The sequence below is a fragment of the Pezoporus wallicus genome, unplaced genomic scaffold, assembly GCF_028554395.1.
Source record: "Pezoporus wallicus isolate ANWC-B61680 ecotype Strahan unplaced genomic scaffold, APGP_CSIRO_Pwel_v1 contig_5785, whole genome shotgun sequence".
NCBI lineage: Eukaryota > Metazoa > Chordata > Aves > Psittaciformes > Psittacidae > Pezoporus > Pezoporus wallicus.
The window spans coordinates 4,855,891-4,871,161 of record NW_026641150.1 but is presented as its reverse complement, the minus strand read 5'-3'; the positions used below and the strand labels follow the sequence as shown (position 1 = coordinate 4,871,161).

Here is a 15,271-nt window from a genome sequence, read left to right as displayed (position 1 = left end):
AAATTTTTCTTCCATGGTGTTTTCAAGCTTCTGAGTAATATCTCATTTCTTCAATAATATATAGGTAAGAAGCAAATAAAGTGTTTTAAAACAAATGTTAGCATTGTGGAGGATCTCTGTAATTTAATTTACTTTTCTGGTTTGTTTGTTTTTGTTTTTTTCTTTCAGGTGTTTTTGTTCTGACTCAGATCATTAATGTGTTCCGGACAATTCCTCTCACTTTTAAGGACCAATTTATTATTGCCTATGGAGGCCTCCGAGGAGCTATTTGTTTTTCACTTGTATTTCTGCTTCCTTCTGCTGTGTTTCCCAGGAAGAAATTGTTCATCACTGCTGTTATTGTGGTGATATTCTTTACCGTTTTCATTCAGGTAATGTGCTTTCTCTTACGGACTTACTTCTTGGACAGTTTGTAAATAAGCAGTGCATAAAAATCCAAATGTACTGGAAGGAACATACTTGAAGGTACTCTCTGTGGTCATAGTTTAAAAGAAAATGCTATGCAGACCGCTGACAGGTAGCAAAAGAATGCCAGATATTAAGTACTTGTGCTAACGTGTAAGTAGCATTAAGCATTTAAGACCTAGTGAGGTTGGGGTAGAGATAAAGCGTAATCTCGGTACAGCCCCAGCACTAATTCCTTGTTAGAATATTTAAAGTTGTGCATTTCTCAGGAGTTTGCGTTGGATATGGTGCACAGCGAGCAGGGGATTGAAGACACTGAGGGCACTGAGAGATGAACTGGAGTGTTTGAGTCTAGGTATTAGGCAGTGATGCTGCAAACCAGCTGGACAACCATCCAAAAAAACCAGTTGTGCAGAAAAAAGTAAGGAACTGGACTCTGGTGTCAACGTGGCCATGGAGGCCTGGTCAGGAGTGACCAGGAGAGAGGGAAATGATTGAAACCAGCAAAACTTAGAGGAGGCAAAGACCCTCAAATAAACATCTCAAGGTAGTCATTATCCAGAGAGGTGAAAGTGATGTGAGGGCGAGTACATGGAATTACAGGTCTGTGGAAAAAAAATTTTTAGCCTGTCTTTTAAATGGATAAATGTGCCATGGGAAGTATCTGTGCTTATGCTTAGGAAAGGGGAAAAGGTGGCTGGAGCAGCTGGAAATCTGTTAGTTGACCTTAGCATGTAAGCTGTGAAAATTGATTTTGGAGGGTAGAATAATTTAAAATATAGACATAAATGGAATGCGTTATGAAATGCAACATGGTTTACCAAAGGGAAGCCTGATATTATTCTTTAATAAGCCAGTTTATATTCTAGAGTAATCTCATCCAACTTCACTATTGTAAAATCTTTGGGGAAGGGGACTACATAGGAGATTGTTAGCTTAACTACTCATTAAACTGAGGTTTAGATTGACATTAGGATAATTGTAAAGTGAATGAGGAAGGGGCTGACAGTTTCTCTTTTAAAGGGAGGGGTCAGAAAGACCTCTGGGGATCTCTAGTCCAACCCTGTGCCCAAAACAAGGCCACCTTCAAAGCTAAATCATGTGCCTGGGGACATGTCGAGTTCTGAATATCTCTATGGTTGGAGATTCCCCAGCCTCTCCTGGTATTTTCTCTGAAGTTCAACCTGGGTTCCTGGGGAAGGTTTAGTTTAATATTCTCATTACTAACCATAGCACATGAACACAGGATTTTTTTATTGCTCATTTTCTTGAGTGCAGGCTTTGGAAGGTGTTCTTAGGGTTCCAGTGAGATGGGGTGTTATGTAGAAAGAAGAGAATAACAGAGATAATATGGTAGAAACAGAATGAAGTTTAGCAGTAATAAGTGCAAACATCTTGCTAGGACTCTCTTACTAGGGATTTCTCTTATGAAATGAGACCTTTTCATTTGGAAAAAATAGGGAAAAAAACACTAACTGATAATGGGGTAGAGTTTAAGCCACCAATACCATGGGAGCAGAATAAAGGCGTAGCTGATCTTAAGACATACTGAGACAGGTATTGCCATCAGAGAATAGTGTCATGTTCTAGAGTGATTGTGGGACTGGTAGGCCTGTCACGTGAAAGACCAGAATGCCTTGGCCTTAGCAAAATGAAGAAGAGGCAATATAATTAATGTTTATATGAGGGAGTGAACACCCAAGGAGGAACACTATTTAAACTAAAAAGACAAATGCTGGCACAAGAACAAAGTGGTACAAAGTGACCATGATGCAATTAAGAAGCAGCTTTCTGATTACGAGAACAATGAAGTTCAGGATGAGTGTTCTAGTATAAGCAATGGGGCAGAGAAACCTAACTACTTTTAAGATAAAGCTGGATTCAGTTGTGAGAAGAAATATGTGACCTGGTTGTCTGGGACAGTAGGGACTGATCTTAACACCATGATGGATTCATTCCCCTCCCTTGTGCCAGTGCACCTATACAAATAAGCGAATTATGTCAATTCTTCCACAAATAATTATTAAAAACTATTATATCATTCTGGGATAGCCAAAACATTCTGTTCTTTCTCTGAGAATAGTCAGACAAAGACAAAAGCATTAGCGTCATGATCTTGAATAGAAATTTTAGTGCTACTGTTGACACATCTTTGAGTACCTGTTTTGGAAGTAATCACTAAAACAGGGATTTCTATGTTTGTTTTGGAATGATGTGGGATCCATTTGTTAATTCAGAAAAAAAGTGAGGGTTTTTCTAATACATAACAGAACTGAAAAAACCTCCAACAAACCAAGTTTAAAAATGGATGGGGCAAGTGACATATCCTGAATGGGGTTTGCCAAGTTGCCCTTCTTGGACTTAGCTCTACGGAGCCCCTTTCTTCCTTCTGTTGTATTAATGGAGTCTGTGTTACGACAAGGACTTCCTAGCTAAGTGCATACCTGCTGATGACAAGAGTAAATTCATTGTTATAATTACTGTGCCAGGCTGGATTTTGGGGTTAGGAAGGTGAAAGTGTATCCAGAGCTAAAAAGCTATCTACAGCCATTTTCAGTGCTCTGGCAGAGATGGAAAAGACTGCCAGGCTTATTTATTTATTTATTTATTTATTTATTTATTTATTTATTTATTTATTTATTTCTGTATGTTTATGGAAAAAACATGTATTTTTTTTTCTCTTTACAGGGAATAACAATTCGCCCACTGGTGGAGTTTCTTGATGTCAAAAGGTCAAACAAAAAGCAGCCTGCTGTCAGTGAAGAAATTTATAACAGGGTACGTTGCAGCTTCAGTGTCATAGATGAAACCCGCATACAGATGAAATTCCAGGTGTCTTTCAGTAAGGCAAGGATTCACTATACAGTATTACAGAGAAGCACGTGCTCTTTTAGGTTTGCTAGCTGTTATAAGCACAACAACTGTAAAGCTTATATTAACTTTTGACAATTACTAAAATTAGCATTATTGCATATCACTGTTTTTGAATCTTCAGTTTCTTAATTGCTCACTTCTTGATGTAAATTAAATTTCTCTAGTTTGTTTCACATTATGAGGTACATGTTGTTTTGGAAATTTGTTACACAAAGAAACGTTTGCCAAGGCAATTACATTACCTTGCATTTGAGTTAGTTTAACTAAACAAATGCAAACTGCTAAACACTCTTAAACTTAACTCTCCCATCATCAGCCTCTTTATGGATTTGTATTTGGTATGTGTATATCTCCAGTTATTGAGGTTTATTAGCTACGTATATTCTTGAATGTATGTCTTCTTGCAGCATAACTATGGCAGGTGGCTTGGAATTCCAAAAATGAGGAATAATAACAGCTGTATTCAGCAAAGAAGTTAATCTAGGCATCTAAAAGTCTGTCCTTTTAGAATTTATATTTTGGACCTGTGTATCAGGATTTCCTCTGGAGTTTAAGAGATCCTACTATAGTACTTGGATTAAATGAGCTGCCTCTGGGGATCAAGGAAGATCTTAGCTGAACTGATTCACTCTTTTGTAATTCGTAATAGGCTGAGGAACAATCTGTTTCAAATATTAGGTAATGAGGATGCTTTGAGGTGAGGCTAAACCATGGTTCCCTAAAATAAGAGCTCAGGACCTGAATGCTGGTTATCTCAGCCCTATTCTGTGCATCCCAATGGGCCGGTTCTGATGTGGGGAGCTGCTGCCCACTCAAGCTGTCTCCTCTGCAAAGTCATACCTGGTTCACTGTCAGGCCTGGGGAAGTCCCTGGAGAGGTCCCAGACATAGCCTTGAGGGGTTAGGGAACTTAAAAGAAGTAAAAATATGGGGAAAACCTTCAGATTCAGACAGAAGCTCAGCAAAATCGACATTGAGGATATTAGCAGCTCAATTCTGTCCTTCTGGGGCTGTGAGCTAAAGAAAGCTCCAGGTGCAAAATCAGAGTCTGTCTGAGTTTGGTTAGACTGTATTTAGTTAAACTGAAGCATTATCCTGAATTCTGACCAGGTGCTTGTTTTGAAGTAAGTTAGAAACTAATAATGTCTAAGGGCAAGCCAGGTGATGTTTATAAGCTTATGTAATGAACCAATGTTTCCCTTTAGTTCTTTGACCATGTGAAGACTGGAATTGAAGATGTGTGTGGACACTGGGGTCACAACTTTTGGAGAGATAAGTAAGAATGGCATTTAAATCTCTTTGTTACACAAAAGAGGCTGAACTGGCTCAGCAGCAGCAAACAAAGGCTGTTGGGCATCGTATTTCATTTTCAGCATTTTGTTCTTGAAAGTGGATGGTTGTTTTTAGAACATGTGGGTTACAAAGGGAAAGCAGCAAAACAATGTCCTTTACTAAACCACAAGCAAGTAGAACAAAGTCTCCGTTTGGGAAGAAAGGCAGCCCTCTGATCCCAGGGTGAAGTATGGTACCTCTTGAGGATGTGTGTCCTTTCCCTTTTTCTGACTGTTTAAGAGCATTTCCTGTATTTCTGTGAAGCCTTTCATCCCATCCAGCTTTCCTCCTGCAAATTGTATGTCTTTGCAGTGTTAAGTGAGGGGTTAGTTTCCTGTTTGATGGGAAACATGCAAAAGCTTTGGGACTTTCTCTAGGAAGATGTGGAAGAACCACACCAAGCTGTGTGGTTCGGTTGATACGCTGGAGGGAAGGAATGCCATCCAGAGGGACCTGGACACGCTTGTGAGGTGGGCTGATGCCAACCTCATGAAGTTTAACCATGCCAAGTGCAAGGTCCTACACTTGGGTCGAAGCAATCCCAGGCACAGCTACAGGTTGGGCAGGGAAGAGATTCAGAGCAGCCCTGTGGAGAAGGACTTGGGGGTGTTGGTTGATGAGAAAATGAACATGGGCCAGCAGCGTGCGCTTGCAGCCCAGAAAGCCAACCATATCCTGGGCTGCATCAAAAGGAGCGTGACCAGCAGGTCAAAGGAGGTGATCCTGCCCCTCTACTCTGCTCTTGTGAGACCTCACCTGGAGTATTTGTGTGCAGTTCTGGTGTCCTCAACATAAAAAGGACATGGAACTGTTGGAACAAGTCCAGAGGAGGGCCATGAGGATGATCAGGGCACTGGAGCACCTCCCGTATGAGGACAGGCTGAGAAAGCTGGGGCTGTTCAGCCTGGAGAAGAGAAGGCTGCGTGGAGACCTCATAGCAGCCTTCCAGTATCTGAAGGGGGCCTATAGGGATGCTGGAGAGGTGCTCTTCATTAGAGACTGTAGTGACAGGACAAGGGGTAATGGGTTAAAACTTAAACAGGGGAAGTTCAGGTTGGATATAAGAAGGAAATTCTTTTCTGTAAGGGTGGTGAGGCACTGGAATGGGTTGCCCAGGGAGTTTGTGAATGCTCCATCCCTGGCAGTGTTCAAGGCCAGGTTGGACGAGGCCTTGGGTGATACGATTTAGCGTAAGGTGTCCCTGCCCATGGCAGGGGGGTTGGAACTAGATGATCTTCAGGTCCTTTCCAACCCTAACGATTCTATGACTCTATGATTCTAAGATAAGGCAGTAGCTGGCATGAGGTACATGAGACATGCTAATGGCAGGCAGCTCCACAGTTCTTGATGGTATTATTTAACACTTAGTAAAGAAGATTACTACTGGCAATACCTGAATTGTTCATGTTTCATTTTAGTTGCTGAATCATCATCATCATTGGTTTGGATCTAACTCCCTTTTCTCAGGAGCACACTCTTTTAACACCCAAATCCTTTAGACCCAAAGCATGGGCATTACTCACCCACCTTCTAGTCACTGCTCCAACAAGAATTAAGTGGTTTATACGCAGAGAAACAGCACCATCAGGAAGGGTGGAGAAGAACCCTCTAAAAATGACTTGAGGGCAGCACAGTGAGGACACTCCTGACAGGTGCATGACATGGGTACAACTTTTCTTTACTCAGCCTTATTCTTCTTCAGTCTGTGTGAGATCTTTAATGAACAGATTATGGAGCAAAGGTTTGTCCCACCTCTTCATGACCTTCAGACCGAAATTCAAGAATAATGTCAAAATGTCCAGAGGGCAGAATACTTTCTGACAAACAAAATCACCCTGGCTGTAATGAATGTTTTTTCTCTAAGCATCCAAGAGGGTTGCAGTTGCTTTGGGGAAAGGGAGAACTTCCAGAACAAGCTAAATTTCAAAGAAAAAGCAGCAATGCAAATTTAGACCTTCTATTTGTTATTACAGTAAATATTTAATGTTCTCTTTGTCTCCAAGAAAATGGAGAATTAAAATAATATTATCTAATAACACAGAATACCTGAAAGTTAGCTAGGGAGACTGTCCATTAATGTATTAACCAAAACACAGGTTAAGACTATCTGAAACAAAGATGAATTTGATCCTTTTTTATGTTACTTAGCTGTAGGTTGTTAATATGAACAGACGCATTCCCAGGTAAGAAAAGCCTTCACAATTGCATTAGCTACAGTATATTGGCTTTCCTTAATATGCACATAAAAATTAACCGGTTGGGTTGGTTTGCCTCACATACAGGTTTAAAAAGTTTGACAATAAATACCTACGAAGACTTCTAATCCGGGAGAACCAGCCCAAATCCAGCATTGTTTCTTTATACAAGAAGCTGGAAATCAAACATGCCATTGAGATGGCAGAGAGTGGAATGATAAGTAAGGTCCCATCTTCAGTGTCTCTCAGGTAAGTAAGCAATGCCAGCATGGCCAAGCATTTCAGCTATGTCACGTAATATATTTCACAGCCCAGTCTGTAGGCAGAATAATCAAATAATTACTTTAACTTGGGACACTTGTGTCCAAATGTCACCTGAAGATTAAGCAGATATGAAACAAGAGCATTTTGCCTGCAGCTCACACATGGAATGCTTGGTGAGCTGTGCTCTTCTGGGGTGTGTAATTTTACAAGGGCAGCTGCTCACGGGAACATTGATTTGCTGTGTTGAGCGGAGCTGGATTTGAACCAGTGCCTGCCCATCTGCTGTGAATAGCTACAAGGGAAGCCTGAGGGGCATTTTGAAAAGTACCTTATCAAATTTACAATTGAATGTAATTTTTATCAAATCTTGGAGGCTGAGTTTTGAGCCTTACCACTGACTCAAATGAGATCAAGCTTTCATTCCTAGACATGTTATGTTTTCATCTGTTCCTCAGTTGCTTTGAAATGCTGTTTCCAACTCTAACAAAGGAAATAGTTCAAATGTAGTTTTCAATCATAAAAATAAAATTCTTCCTCTCTCTCTCTCTGTCCCACTCTCCTCTATTTACCTTTTTTTTTAATCCTGCCACAGTGAATATCATGAAGGAAAGATAAAGCCACTTTCTCCTACTGAAATGGAAAATATGCGGGAAATACTAACAAAGAATCTCTACCAAATACGACATAGAGTAAGAATGAATTTTTGCATACTTAAATATCCCAATATTCTTTGAATATACTGATGACCTTCCTAACGTATCTTTGGGCTAGTACATCTGCTGTACCGTATCACAATAATTAACACTGTTACTTACTTTATTGCCTATGAATCCATATCCTTTCATACGTACAGAAACATATTCATACTCTTTTATGTAAGTAGCTTACTTGATATTATACTGTTGATACACCTTAATGTTTTTGTCATATTATCTGCAATCTGCTTACATTATTTAAAGAGAATCATAGGTGCAAATTCAACCCAACACTGTCTACTTACATCAGTATTTTGGTCACTTCATGATTTGGGATTAGATTTTCCATTTGCCTCCAGTGGTGAAGTTGTTTTTATTAAGAGCAGAGGTGATGAGCTGGAAAAATAGTGAAATAAAAGCAAAAGGACATTTCACATTTATCCTCCTGGGGCTAAAGAGTTTGAATGCCTGAGCCCTTGGAAAACGTTCAAAAGTGGAGCGAGCTTCAGTTTGCTGGAGGTAAAAATGACTTCCCCCTAGGTGACTCATTGCTTTCCAAGGTGCATCCGCTACTGACATACTGAATGAGCTAGTGAGATTAGGGGGTGAACACTGTAGGAAGCCAGCTTTTTCGTATTTCTCTTTCATTATAAAGATCAGCAATTTAAAAAAAAGCAACAAACAAAAAAAGGTGCTTGTGAACGGGATGACTAAAAAAATGCTGGCGTAATTACTGTTCTTGCTCTTAATCATGTGCAGTATGATTTTGTTCACAAGGATTTATGATGCTTATTAAAACATTAAAGCAAAAAGCCTGTTTTGCACTGGGTACATAGTTCAATGCATTTGACATTATGCTTTTCAGAGTGTGACCACTGCTTTTATTTTTCAGACAATGTCATATAACCGACACAGTCTGGCTGCAGATGCAAATGAAAAGCAGGCCAAAGAAATTCTGATCCGTCGGCGGCACAGCCTCAGGGAGAGCCTGAGGAAAACGAACAGCCTGTCAAGAGAAAGACCGGTACTTGCATTTTGGTTGTTTCGTAGAAAGCAGTTCTTTATAGCTAAATGTCATGCAGAAAGAAAATCTTCTGAAATGCAGAAAAAATAAATCCTGGATTTGGAAGACAACTGCACATATAATGTCACACTTAACACTTTGAGTTGCACACATGGACTTCTTGTTGACCCCTTCAGCAAAGCTTCAGTCTTGTAGAATGTGATATGGGAGTGGTATCTGCTGACATAATTTTAAGTTTTCAGGTATCTGCTGACATAATTTTCAGAGTTGCTGAACAGGCTCTCACATAGTGTACTTCTAAGGTATGGTCAGTATTCTCTATCAGTATTTTGATGATCAGGGTCAAAAATGACTTTCAGATACACAAAGCTACTGCTCTAAAATACAGGAAAGAGAACTTTCAATTGAGTCAGAATGAGCTTTTCACTTGAAAAATGTTATGGGCTCTTCAGTATTCATAAAATGCAGTCAGGACTTCAGGTTTTGACACAGAATAGGAAAACCCCTTCCACTTACAAGGAATGGTATTGTATGATAATATTTGGCTCTCTGATGCAGTCGTGCAGTACCTTCACTGTAAACTTCAGACCATATTTGAGTGGAGCACACTGATTCAGAAAGGAAGCTGATCCCCTAAATTGTTTTCCCATTTTGCGTATCAGAGAAATTAACCACCCTATGAATATGTATTTTCCTGTTACAGAAGTACTTAGTGACTGTTGTCCTCATTGATAGAGTTGCTCTTCAGCAGCTGAGGCTGGAATGATGTGCCTGATAGGCACTATATCTCATTTGTGATCATTATCAGGGCTATTATGGTGTCAGTTGTGACAATAAATTTATTCCTGAATTATTTTTTATCTCTGAACCACAGTTACATATTTTGTCTTTGTCATACGAATAAGTTACTTACTAGGTGGAATAATGAAGAGACTCAGCAGGATTGAGACGTTTTGCGGGCAGGGAGAGAAACAGGGTATCCATCAGCTTTTTAAAATGCACAGGCTGTAACTTTAAAAGTAATTATCCTTGTGTAAATCCACCATGGAGGGAAGCAGAGCAGTCTTGAGCAGCACAACAATATCTGAAGTGGAAAAATCTCTCATGGAAAATAACTTTCAGGTTCCCATTGAATGTGCAGCAATGAATGGTGGAAGCAGAGGAGAGCTGGTAGACTGTAAAGGTTTTTAAAAATCTTTGTAAGAAAGAATGCCCTTGAGAAACTTTTGGCTTTAAAAAAAAAATGCAATCTGTCCTGGAAAGTACCTCTCATGTTCCAGGAAGTATGAGGTGTGCTCCCACAGCTTTACAGCTTAGTCTGGGGAAAACAGCGATTTTATGTCCTGAACTGGTAAATGATCATGCTGGTACCCAACTTCCCCATCAACACCAGTGTGATTAGTCAACTGTATAAAGTCATTTATATGTATAAAGTGCTTGCAGGATCAGAATACAAATTAGTGCCTGAGCTTCAGTCTCAACCTGATTTTTGCAGCTGACTAATAAGTTTCAAACTGGAACTGCATGAAGTAATGCCATGTTGGCAGCGTTTGCTTCTTTAGGAAAATTGGTACATGTAAAGTTGAGGTTAGAGAGCTTACATTTATAAACTTTGATCTCAGAGGGCATATCAGTAGGCTTTTCTTTGATTAAGATGCTTGAGATTATTCAGTCTTTACCTTAGTTAGCACAGATGTCAACCAGCAATCAGTGTTAACTTGAGTGTGTAGTAAAAGATCACATATTAGCTAATCTCCAACTCTTTAGCTACATAAACCTGCTCAAGCCTTAGTCATGTACTTTAACATGCATTATGCAGCTACTTCAGTCTGCAATAGCTTAACATTTCCTATATTTCTTTCCACACAGACTGCTGCAAATACAAAAAGATTCCTTTCACTTCCTAAAAACACTAAACTCCCAGAGAAACTACGAGTGAGAAATAAAACATCTTCCAGAGGTAATGGAAAAGTTTCTGCTGTTTTCAAATAAATACAAAATATTTTATGTGTACATGTTTTCATTCTAGTGTTAATACCTTCATAGCATATTTCTAGGTTTGGATGTTTAGCAAGGATCTTAGAACATTAGAAGCGATTGGTTCTAAACCAGGTATTTGAGTGTAGAGAAATGCCCAGCAAGCCGAGTTTTGTGGGGCTTTTCCAGTTCAAATGCTGCAGTGGTATAGTCCTCCCAGCACATCTCCTCATATGAGCAGGCAGCAGCCTGACACACTGCAGCACCAGAAACAGTGCCATGGCTCATTCTCCTTGTCTTTATCCCATAATGTCCAGATCTCCCTTCTGGATTATAGGCTTATTTGGTTTCTTTTCTCACAGGGGTCAGGGTAAAGGAGAGTGCTCTGAGAACCAAACCAGAGAGGAGAATGAGGACATGAGATCTGGTTTGTAGTTCTTATGAAGAAATTCTCAAAATGCTGTGGTGTACTACCAACATGTTATATTATTTTTTCTGCCTAAACTCACAAATGTTTTATATTGGAGTTCTTGAATTCTAATAACAACAACAAAAAAGAAAACTAAGGCAACCATTTGATGTGAAAACTTTGCCCAGTTCTATATATTACTTTTGATTATTACTGGTTGCATTGCCATGCACTCCTCAGGAGTGCTTCCTTTCGTGACAAGCGACCATCAAGATCTCTTGCTGGGAAGATTAAATCTCTGCACAGTCACAAAAATTTCCTGATCCCCACCCCAATATTTTCCACTTTTTCAAATTAATTGAGCAATAACCATGCTTTTGTCTGTTAATAATTACATTTTTGCTCTCCTCAATGTAGAATGCCTTTTATTCTGTAGTTATGTCTGCAGAGGTCACCTACTGTCACCAAGAATTAAAGAGGAAATGTGCCTCCAGATTATTCAATTGTCAAAAAATACATTATTTGACATATTTAGGGGGAAAAGGCCTGCAAAAACAATCTGACAAAGAACCTCCTTGATATATAATTATCTGGGTGAATGGACAATTATGTGGTGATACATTTTTTTGACCTCTTCCTCGCCTTTCTAAAAGAAATAAAATGTAGGCTACCAATGGAAGACGTTCTTTTGACAGTTGCACAGTACACAAGTCTTTGCTTTGCTATATTTAAAACATCATATCTGACTTAAGTCTAAGAATAGAACTGAGGCAGTCATAAATGATTGTTAAAATGGATATCAAATGACTGAAGTGTGCAAGTTTTGATTAAGATGTTTATCAATTTAAAATAAGTCTGTTGTGGCAAACATATACATGTGCGCATCCAGAAAGTTGTCAGCTTGGTTTACCCAATAGTGGTCATTTTAGAGCCCTAGAGCCTTTATGCCAGCTTGATGATTATGCCATCTTTCTCTTGACCGTTTTCTACCCTGCTGTGAGGGGGTGAAGGAGTGTGCTGCACTTTCAACTTGTGAGATTTGCCCTGTGGATTTTCTTTGATACAGTACATTCAGGGGTATTAAGGATGGTGTTTCCTCCCGTCTGTACACTGACCTGGGGAGATCCTTTGCTCAGTGGAATATAGACACTCCTTTTACAAATTCAGCTTTCTAGATCCCCTGTACATGTTGTGCTCTAGAAAAGCCTCAGATTAGATTTCATGGTATATGAGGGTGAGAAATCTTAATTTTGTATCCTGCTTGGACATAAGCAGAGACTAGAAGCCAGGTAGCTCAGAGAGAGACATGTCCAATTTTTCCATGTCCAGAGCCAGAACTGGGGAAATGTCAACTCAAACAGGGAGGGGCACCTGGTGATTAAGGAGCAGCTGAGTAAGGGCTTTCTAAAGAGCACAGTTTTGAGGGGAAGGATATTTGTAAGTCAAATCTATCCTCTGTCCTGGCAGAGTTAACTGCCTATTACCAGTCTAATCAGAAAGCACTGTACTTAGGAAACATAGGGAATCATTCTTCTATGGCTGCTAGTGCTCAGTATACTGTTTTTCAGATATTCCTGAAAAAGTAATATTCTGCACCTAAAACTTTAATTTTGTTTTCCATTAACAGTGGGTGACAGCAGCGACTCTGAGATGGATGCTGCTACCACAGTGCTCAATCTAAGACCCAGAGCAGGGAAAATCTTGAGAGACCAGAGACTGAGACAGCAGAGGCCACTGCCTGAGTTTAGGGTGGAGTGGAAGAATGAAGTTGACAGGAGCCAGGATGGACGAGGAGAGCAGCAGGAGCCAAGTGCCTTGCCTCAGCCATCCATTGGGTTCAGGCAGCCACTGCTGACGAGACCAAGATTTGGCACTTTGAGCAGGGAAGATCTGACTGCAGACCATGGGTCAGCAAGACCTGTGCCACCACCGCGGTTAGTTAGGCAGGCATCGCAAGGGGAGAGGCAGAGAAACAAGCCTGAGAACCAGCCATACTGAACGTGGCAAAAAGAAAACTATTGGTAATAAACCACGGATGTGTCAAATTAGGATTCTATCTGATCAGACTATGGGAGCCATTAAAAAAGAAAAAAAGCCTCAATGTGGATCTAACCACTTCCATTGGGTAAAGTCAATGCCATCAACTAAGTGAAAGGAGTACTGGAGCAACTGCAAAGCTGAAGATATAAAAACAATCATCTCTTTTATAAATAACTTACAGCAATGCTTTAATTACTTTATTTCCACTATTAAGACAGGATGGAAATGTGCCTTATCACATCATCTCTTGTGGAACCAAGTCGTGCTGTTCAGTACCCAGTTATCCACTGAAAATCATTGTTGAAAGTCTGGTGATGAATGGATTCTTAAAAAAAAAATTGTATCATTTCAGATTTTATTTATAATCAAATAATACTTGTTTTAACCAGAGCTTTATTATGAGTAACACTGAAAATGCACAATGCACCTATCGTATAGACTTCGTAAGAAGAATAAATATATTCCTGAAGTGCAGTTTGTTTGAAGAGCTGTGATGCAGCAAAAGAGGAAGAAGAGAAGGAATAAGCTGTAGGAGCAGGACTGCAAATACAGTTTATAGAAAAGAGCGGTAACAGAGACAAGACCTGAATAGCTTGAATTTTTACTTCCTGAATTTTTGGCAATATGTTACCTTTGAAAGGTACTGAGGATCACCAAAGGAAATCTGACTTTCAGTAATGTCAACAAAAGCTGAGAGCACCTAGCAGGGCACCAGAAGCCCTAAAAAGAGAAAACTCCAAGCGGATAAATAATGTACTTATTAAAAACAGCTTTTTGCACCTTAGTTTCTTGGTTGCAGTGCAAGCCCAGCAGTAGAATAGTTGCAAAGTGCTGCATGTAGACAAAGCGAGCAGTCTGTTTGAGTCAGGGACCACTGAGGCTCAAGAAAGCTCTTAAACTCATGCTTGTGATCCTGGTCAACTTGTTTTACTTTGTGTTTTCTCATCTGTAAAAGGGAAAAGATAATCTTTTCTTTGTCTGAGCTATACACTCTAAGGAACAAAAGTGTTCCATCTGATTTGTTTGTACAGAAAAGTAGCACAGTGGGGCCCTGGAATCAGTTGAAGTCACTGAGCACCTTAATAACACCCAGAAGAAACACGGACTTCTTCATCCTAGTGTAAATGACTGCCATTTGAGTGCATATGGGAAGGGAGGGTGCATTAAAATAAATGATACTTAACTGTAGCTCTCAGGAATTTGCACTTTCTGTCCCACTTAATCTGTCTTAAGTTTTGAGCTTGCTTTAGCACAGATACACATTTCAGCAGAATGCAGAAATCATTTTCATTCTATTTGTTACAAGATTGATAACTTTCATTGAAGAATGTACACTGTGAAGTCATAACTTTTCTTTTTCATTAGCACATTTCTAAATCTGTGGGCAATAAGATTCTTTTTTTTATTTAAGCTTGTTTTGAAATAACTATTAAAAATCAGAATTTCCTTTTGAAATCACAGGGTAGATTTCTTTCAAATGTTTGTGGGTGGGGTTGATGACTTAGTTTTATAATGTGGGTTTAAGACTTTCCTTTTTCTAACAGCTTTTCCAGAATATTTATTTCATATATGTATTTGAAATGTCAAACCTTCCTAAACTCTTTTATTGGCACAGGTCTTTTAGTCTTTTTCCTCTGTTCCAGCTATGGAAGTTTCTGCTGTGTGTCAAATGCGAAGTCTGAGCTGCAGAGGGATGGCTGTGTGAACCCTTGAAATCTCAGTCAAATGTTCATGGCTCTTTTCAACAAATGATTTTTATAGAAGACAATATTAATCTCCTGTAGGGAAATAAAACTGGGTTCAAACAAAGCCAACAAGCCTTAAAAACAAATTTAAATTTGTCTTGCAACAGGAAAACATGCTTTATCAGTAAAATTGTCAGTGAGTCCTCTGTCACTGCATTATCAGGATGATCTTATTTTCTGAATAAGAAAAAAACCTTGAGTTTGGATTTCAGTTTTGAAACCACATCCTCCTTGCATATCAGACTGTTTAGATGTTTTATATCAGGCCCATCTGAAATCTGACCAAATAAATAAATGTATAATGTTGTACAT

At 39.4% G+C, this 15,271-nt stretch overlaps 1 protein-coding gene across 1 annotated transcript in view; it reads left to right on the top strand.

The window, feature by feature from the left end:
• SLC9A2 (solute carrier family 9 member A2) overlaps window positions 1–15,271 on the top strand; it is a 33,935-nt gene extending 18,664 nt beyond the window's left edge. The window contains exons 5-12 of the mRNA XM_057422330.1: window positions 169–371; window positions 3,094–3,183; window positions 4,484–4,554; window positions 6,893–7,054; window positions 7,662–7,758; window positions 8,657–8,788; window positions 10,658–10,748; window positions 12,802–15,271. Coding sequence (XP_057278313.1) covers window positions 169–371; window positions 3,094–3,183; window positions 4,484–4,554; window positions 6,893–7,054; window positions 7,662–7,758; window positions 8,657–8,788; window positions 10,658–10,748; window positions 12,802–13,172 — 1,217 coding nt within the window. The 3' untranslated portion in view covers window positions 13,173–15,271. The remainder of the gene's footprint in view (window positions 1–168; window positions 372–3,093; window positions 3,184–4,483; window positions 4,555–6,892; window positions 7,055–7,661; window positions 7,759–8,656; window positions 8,789–10,657; window positions 10,749–12,801) is intronic.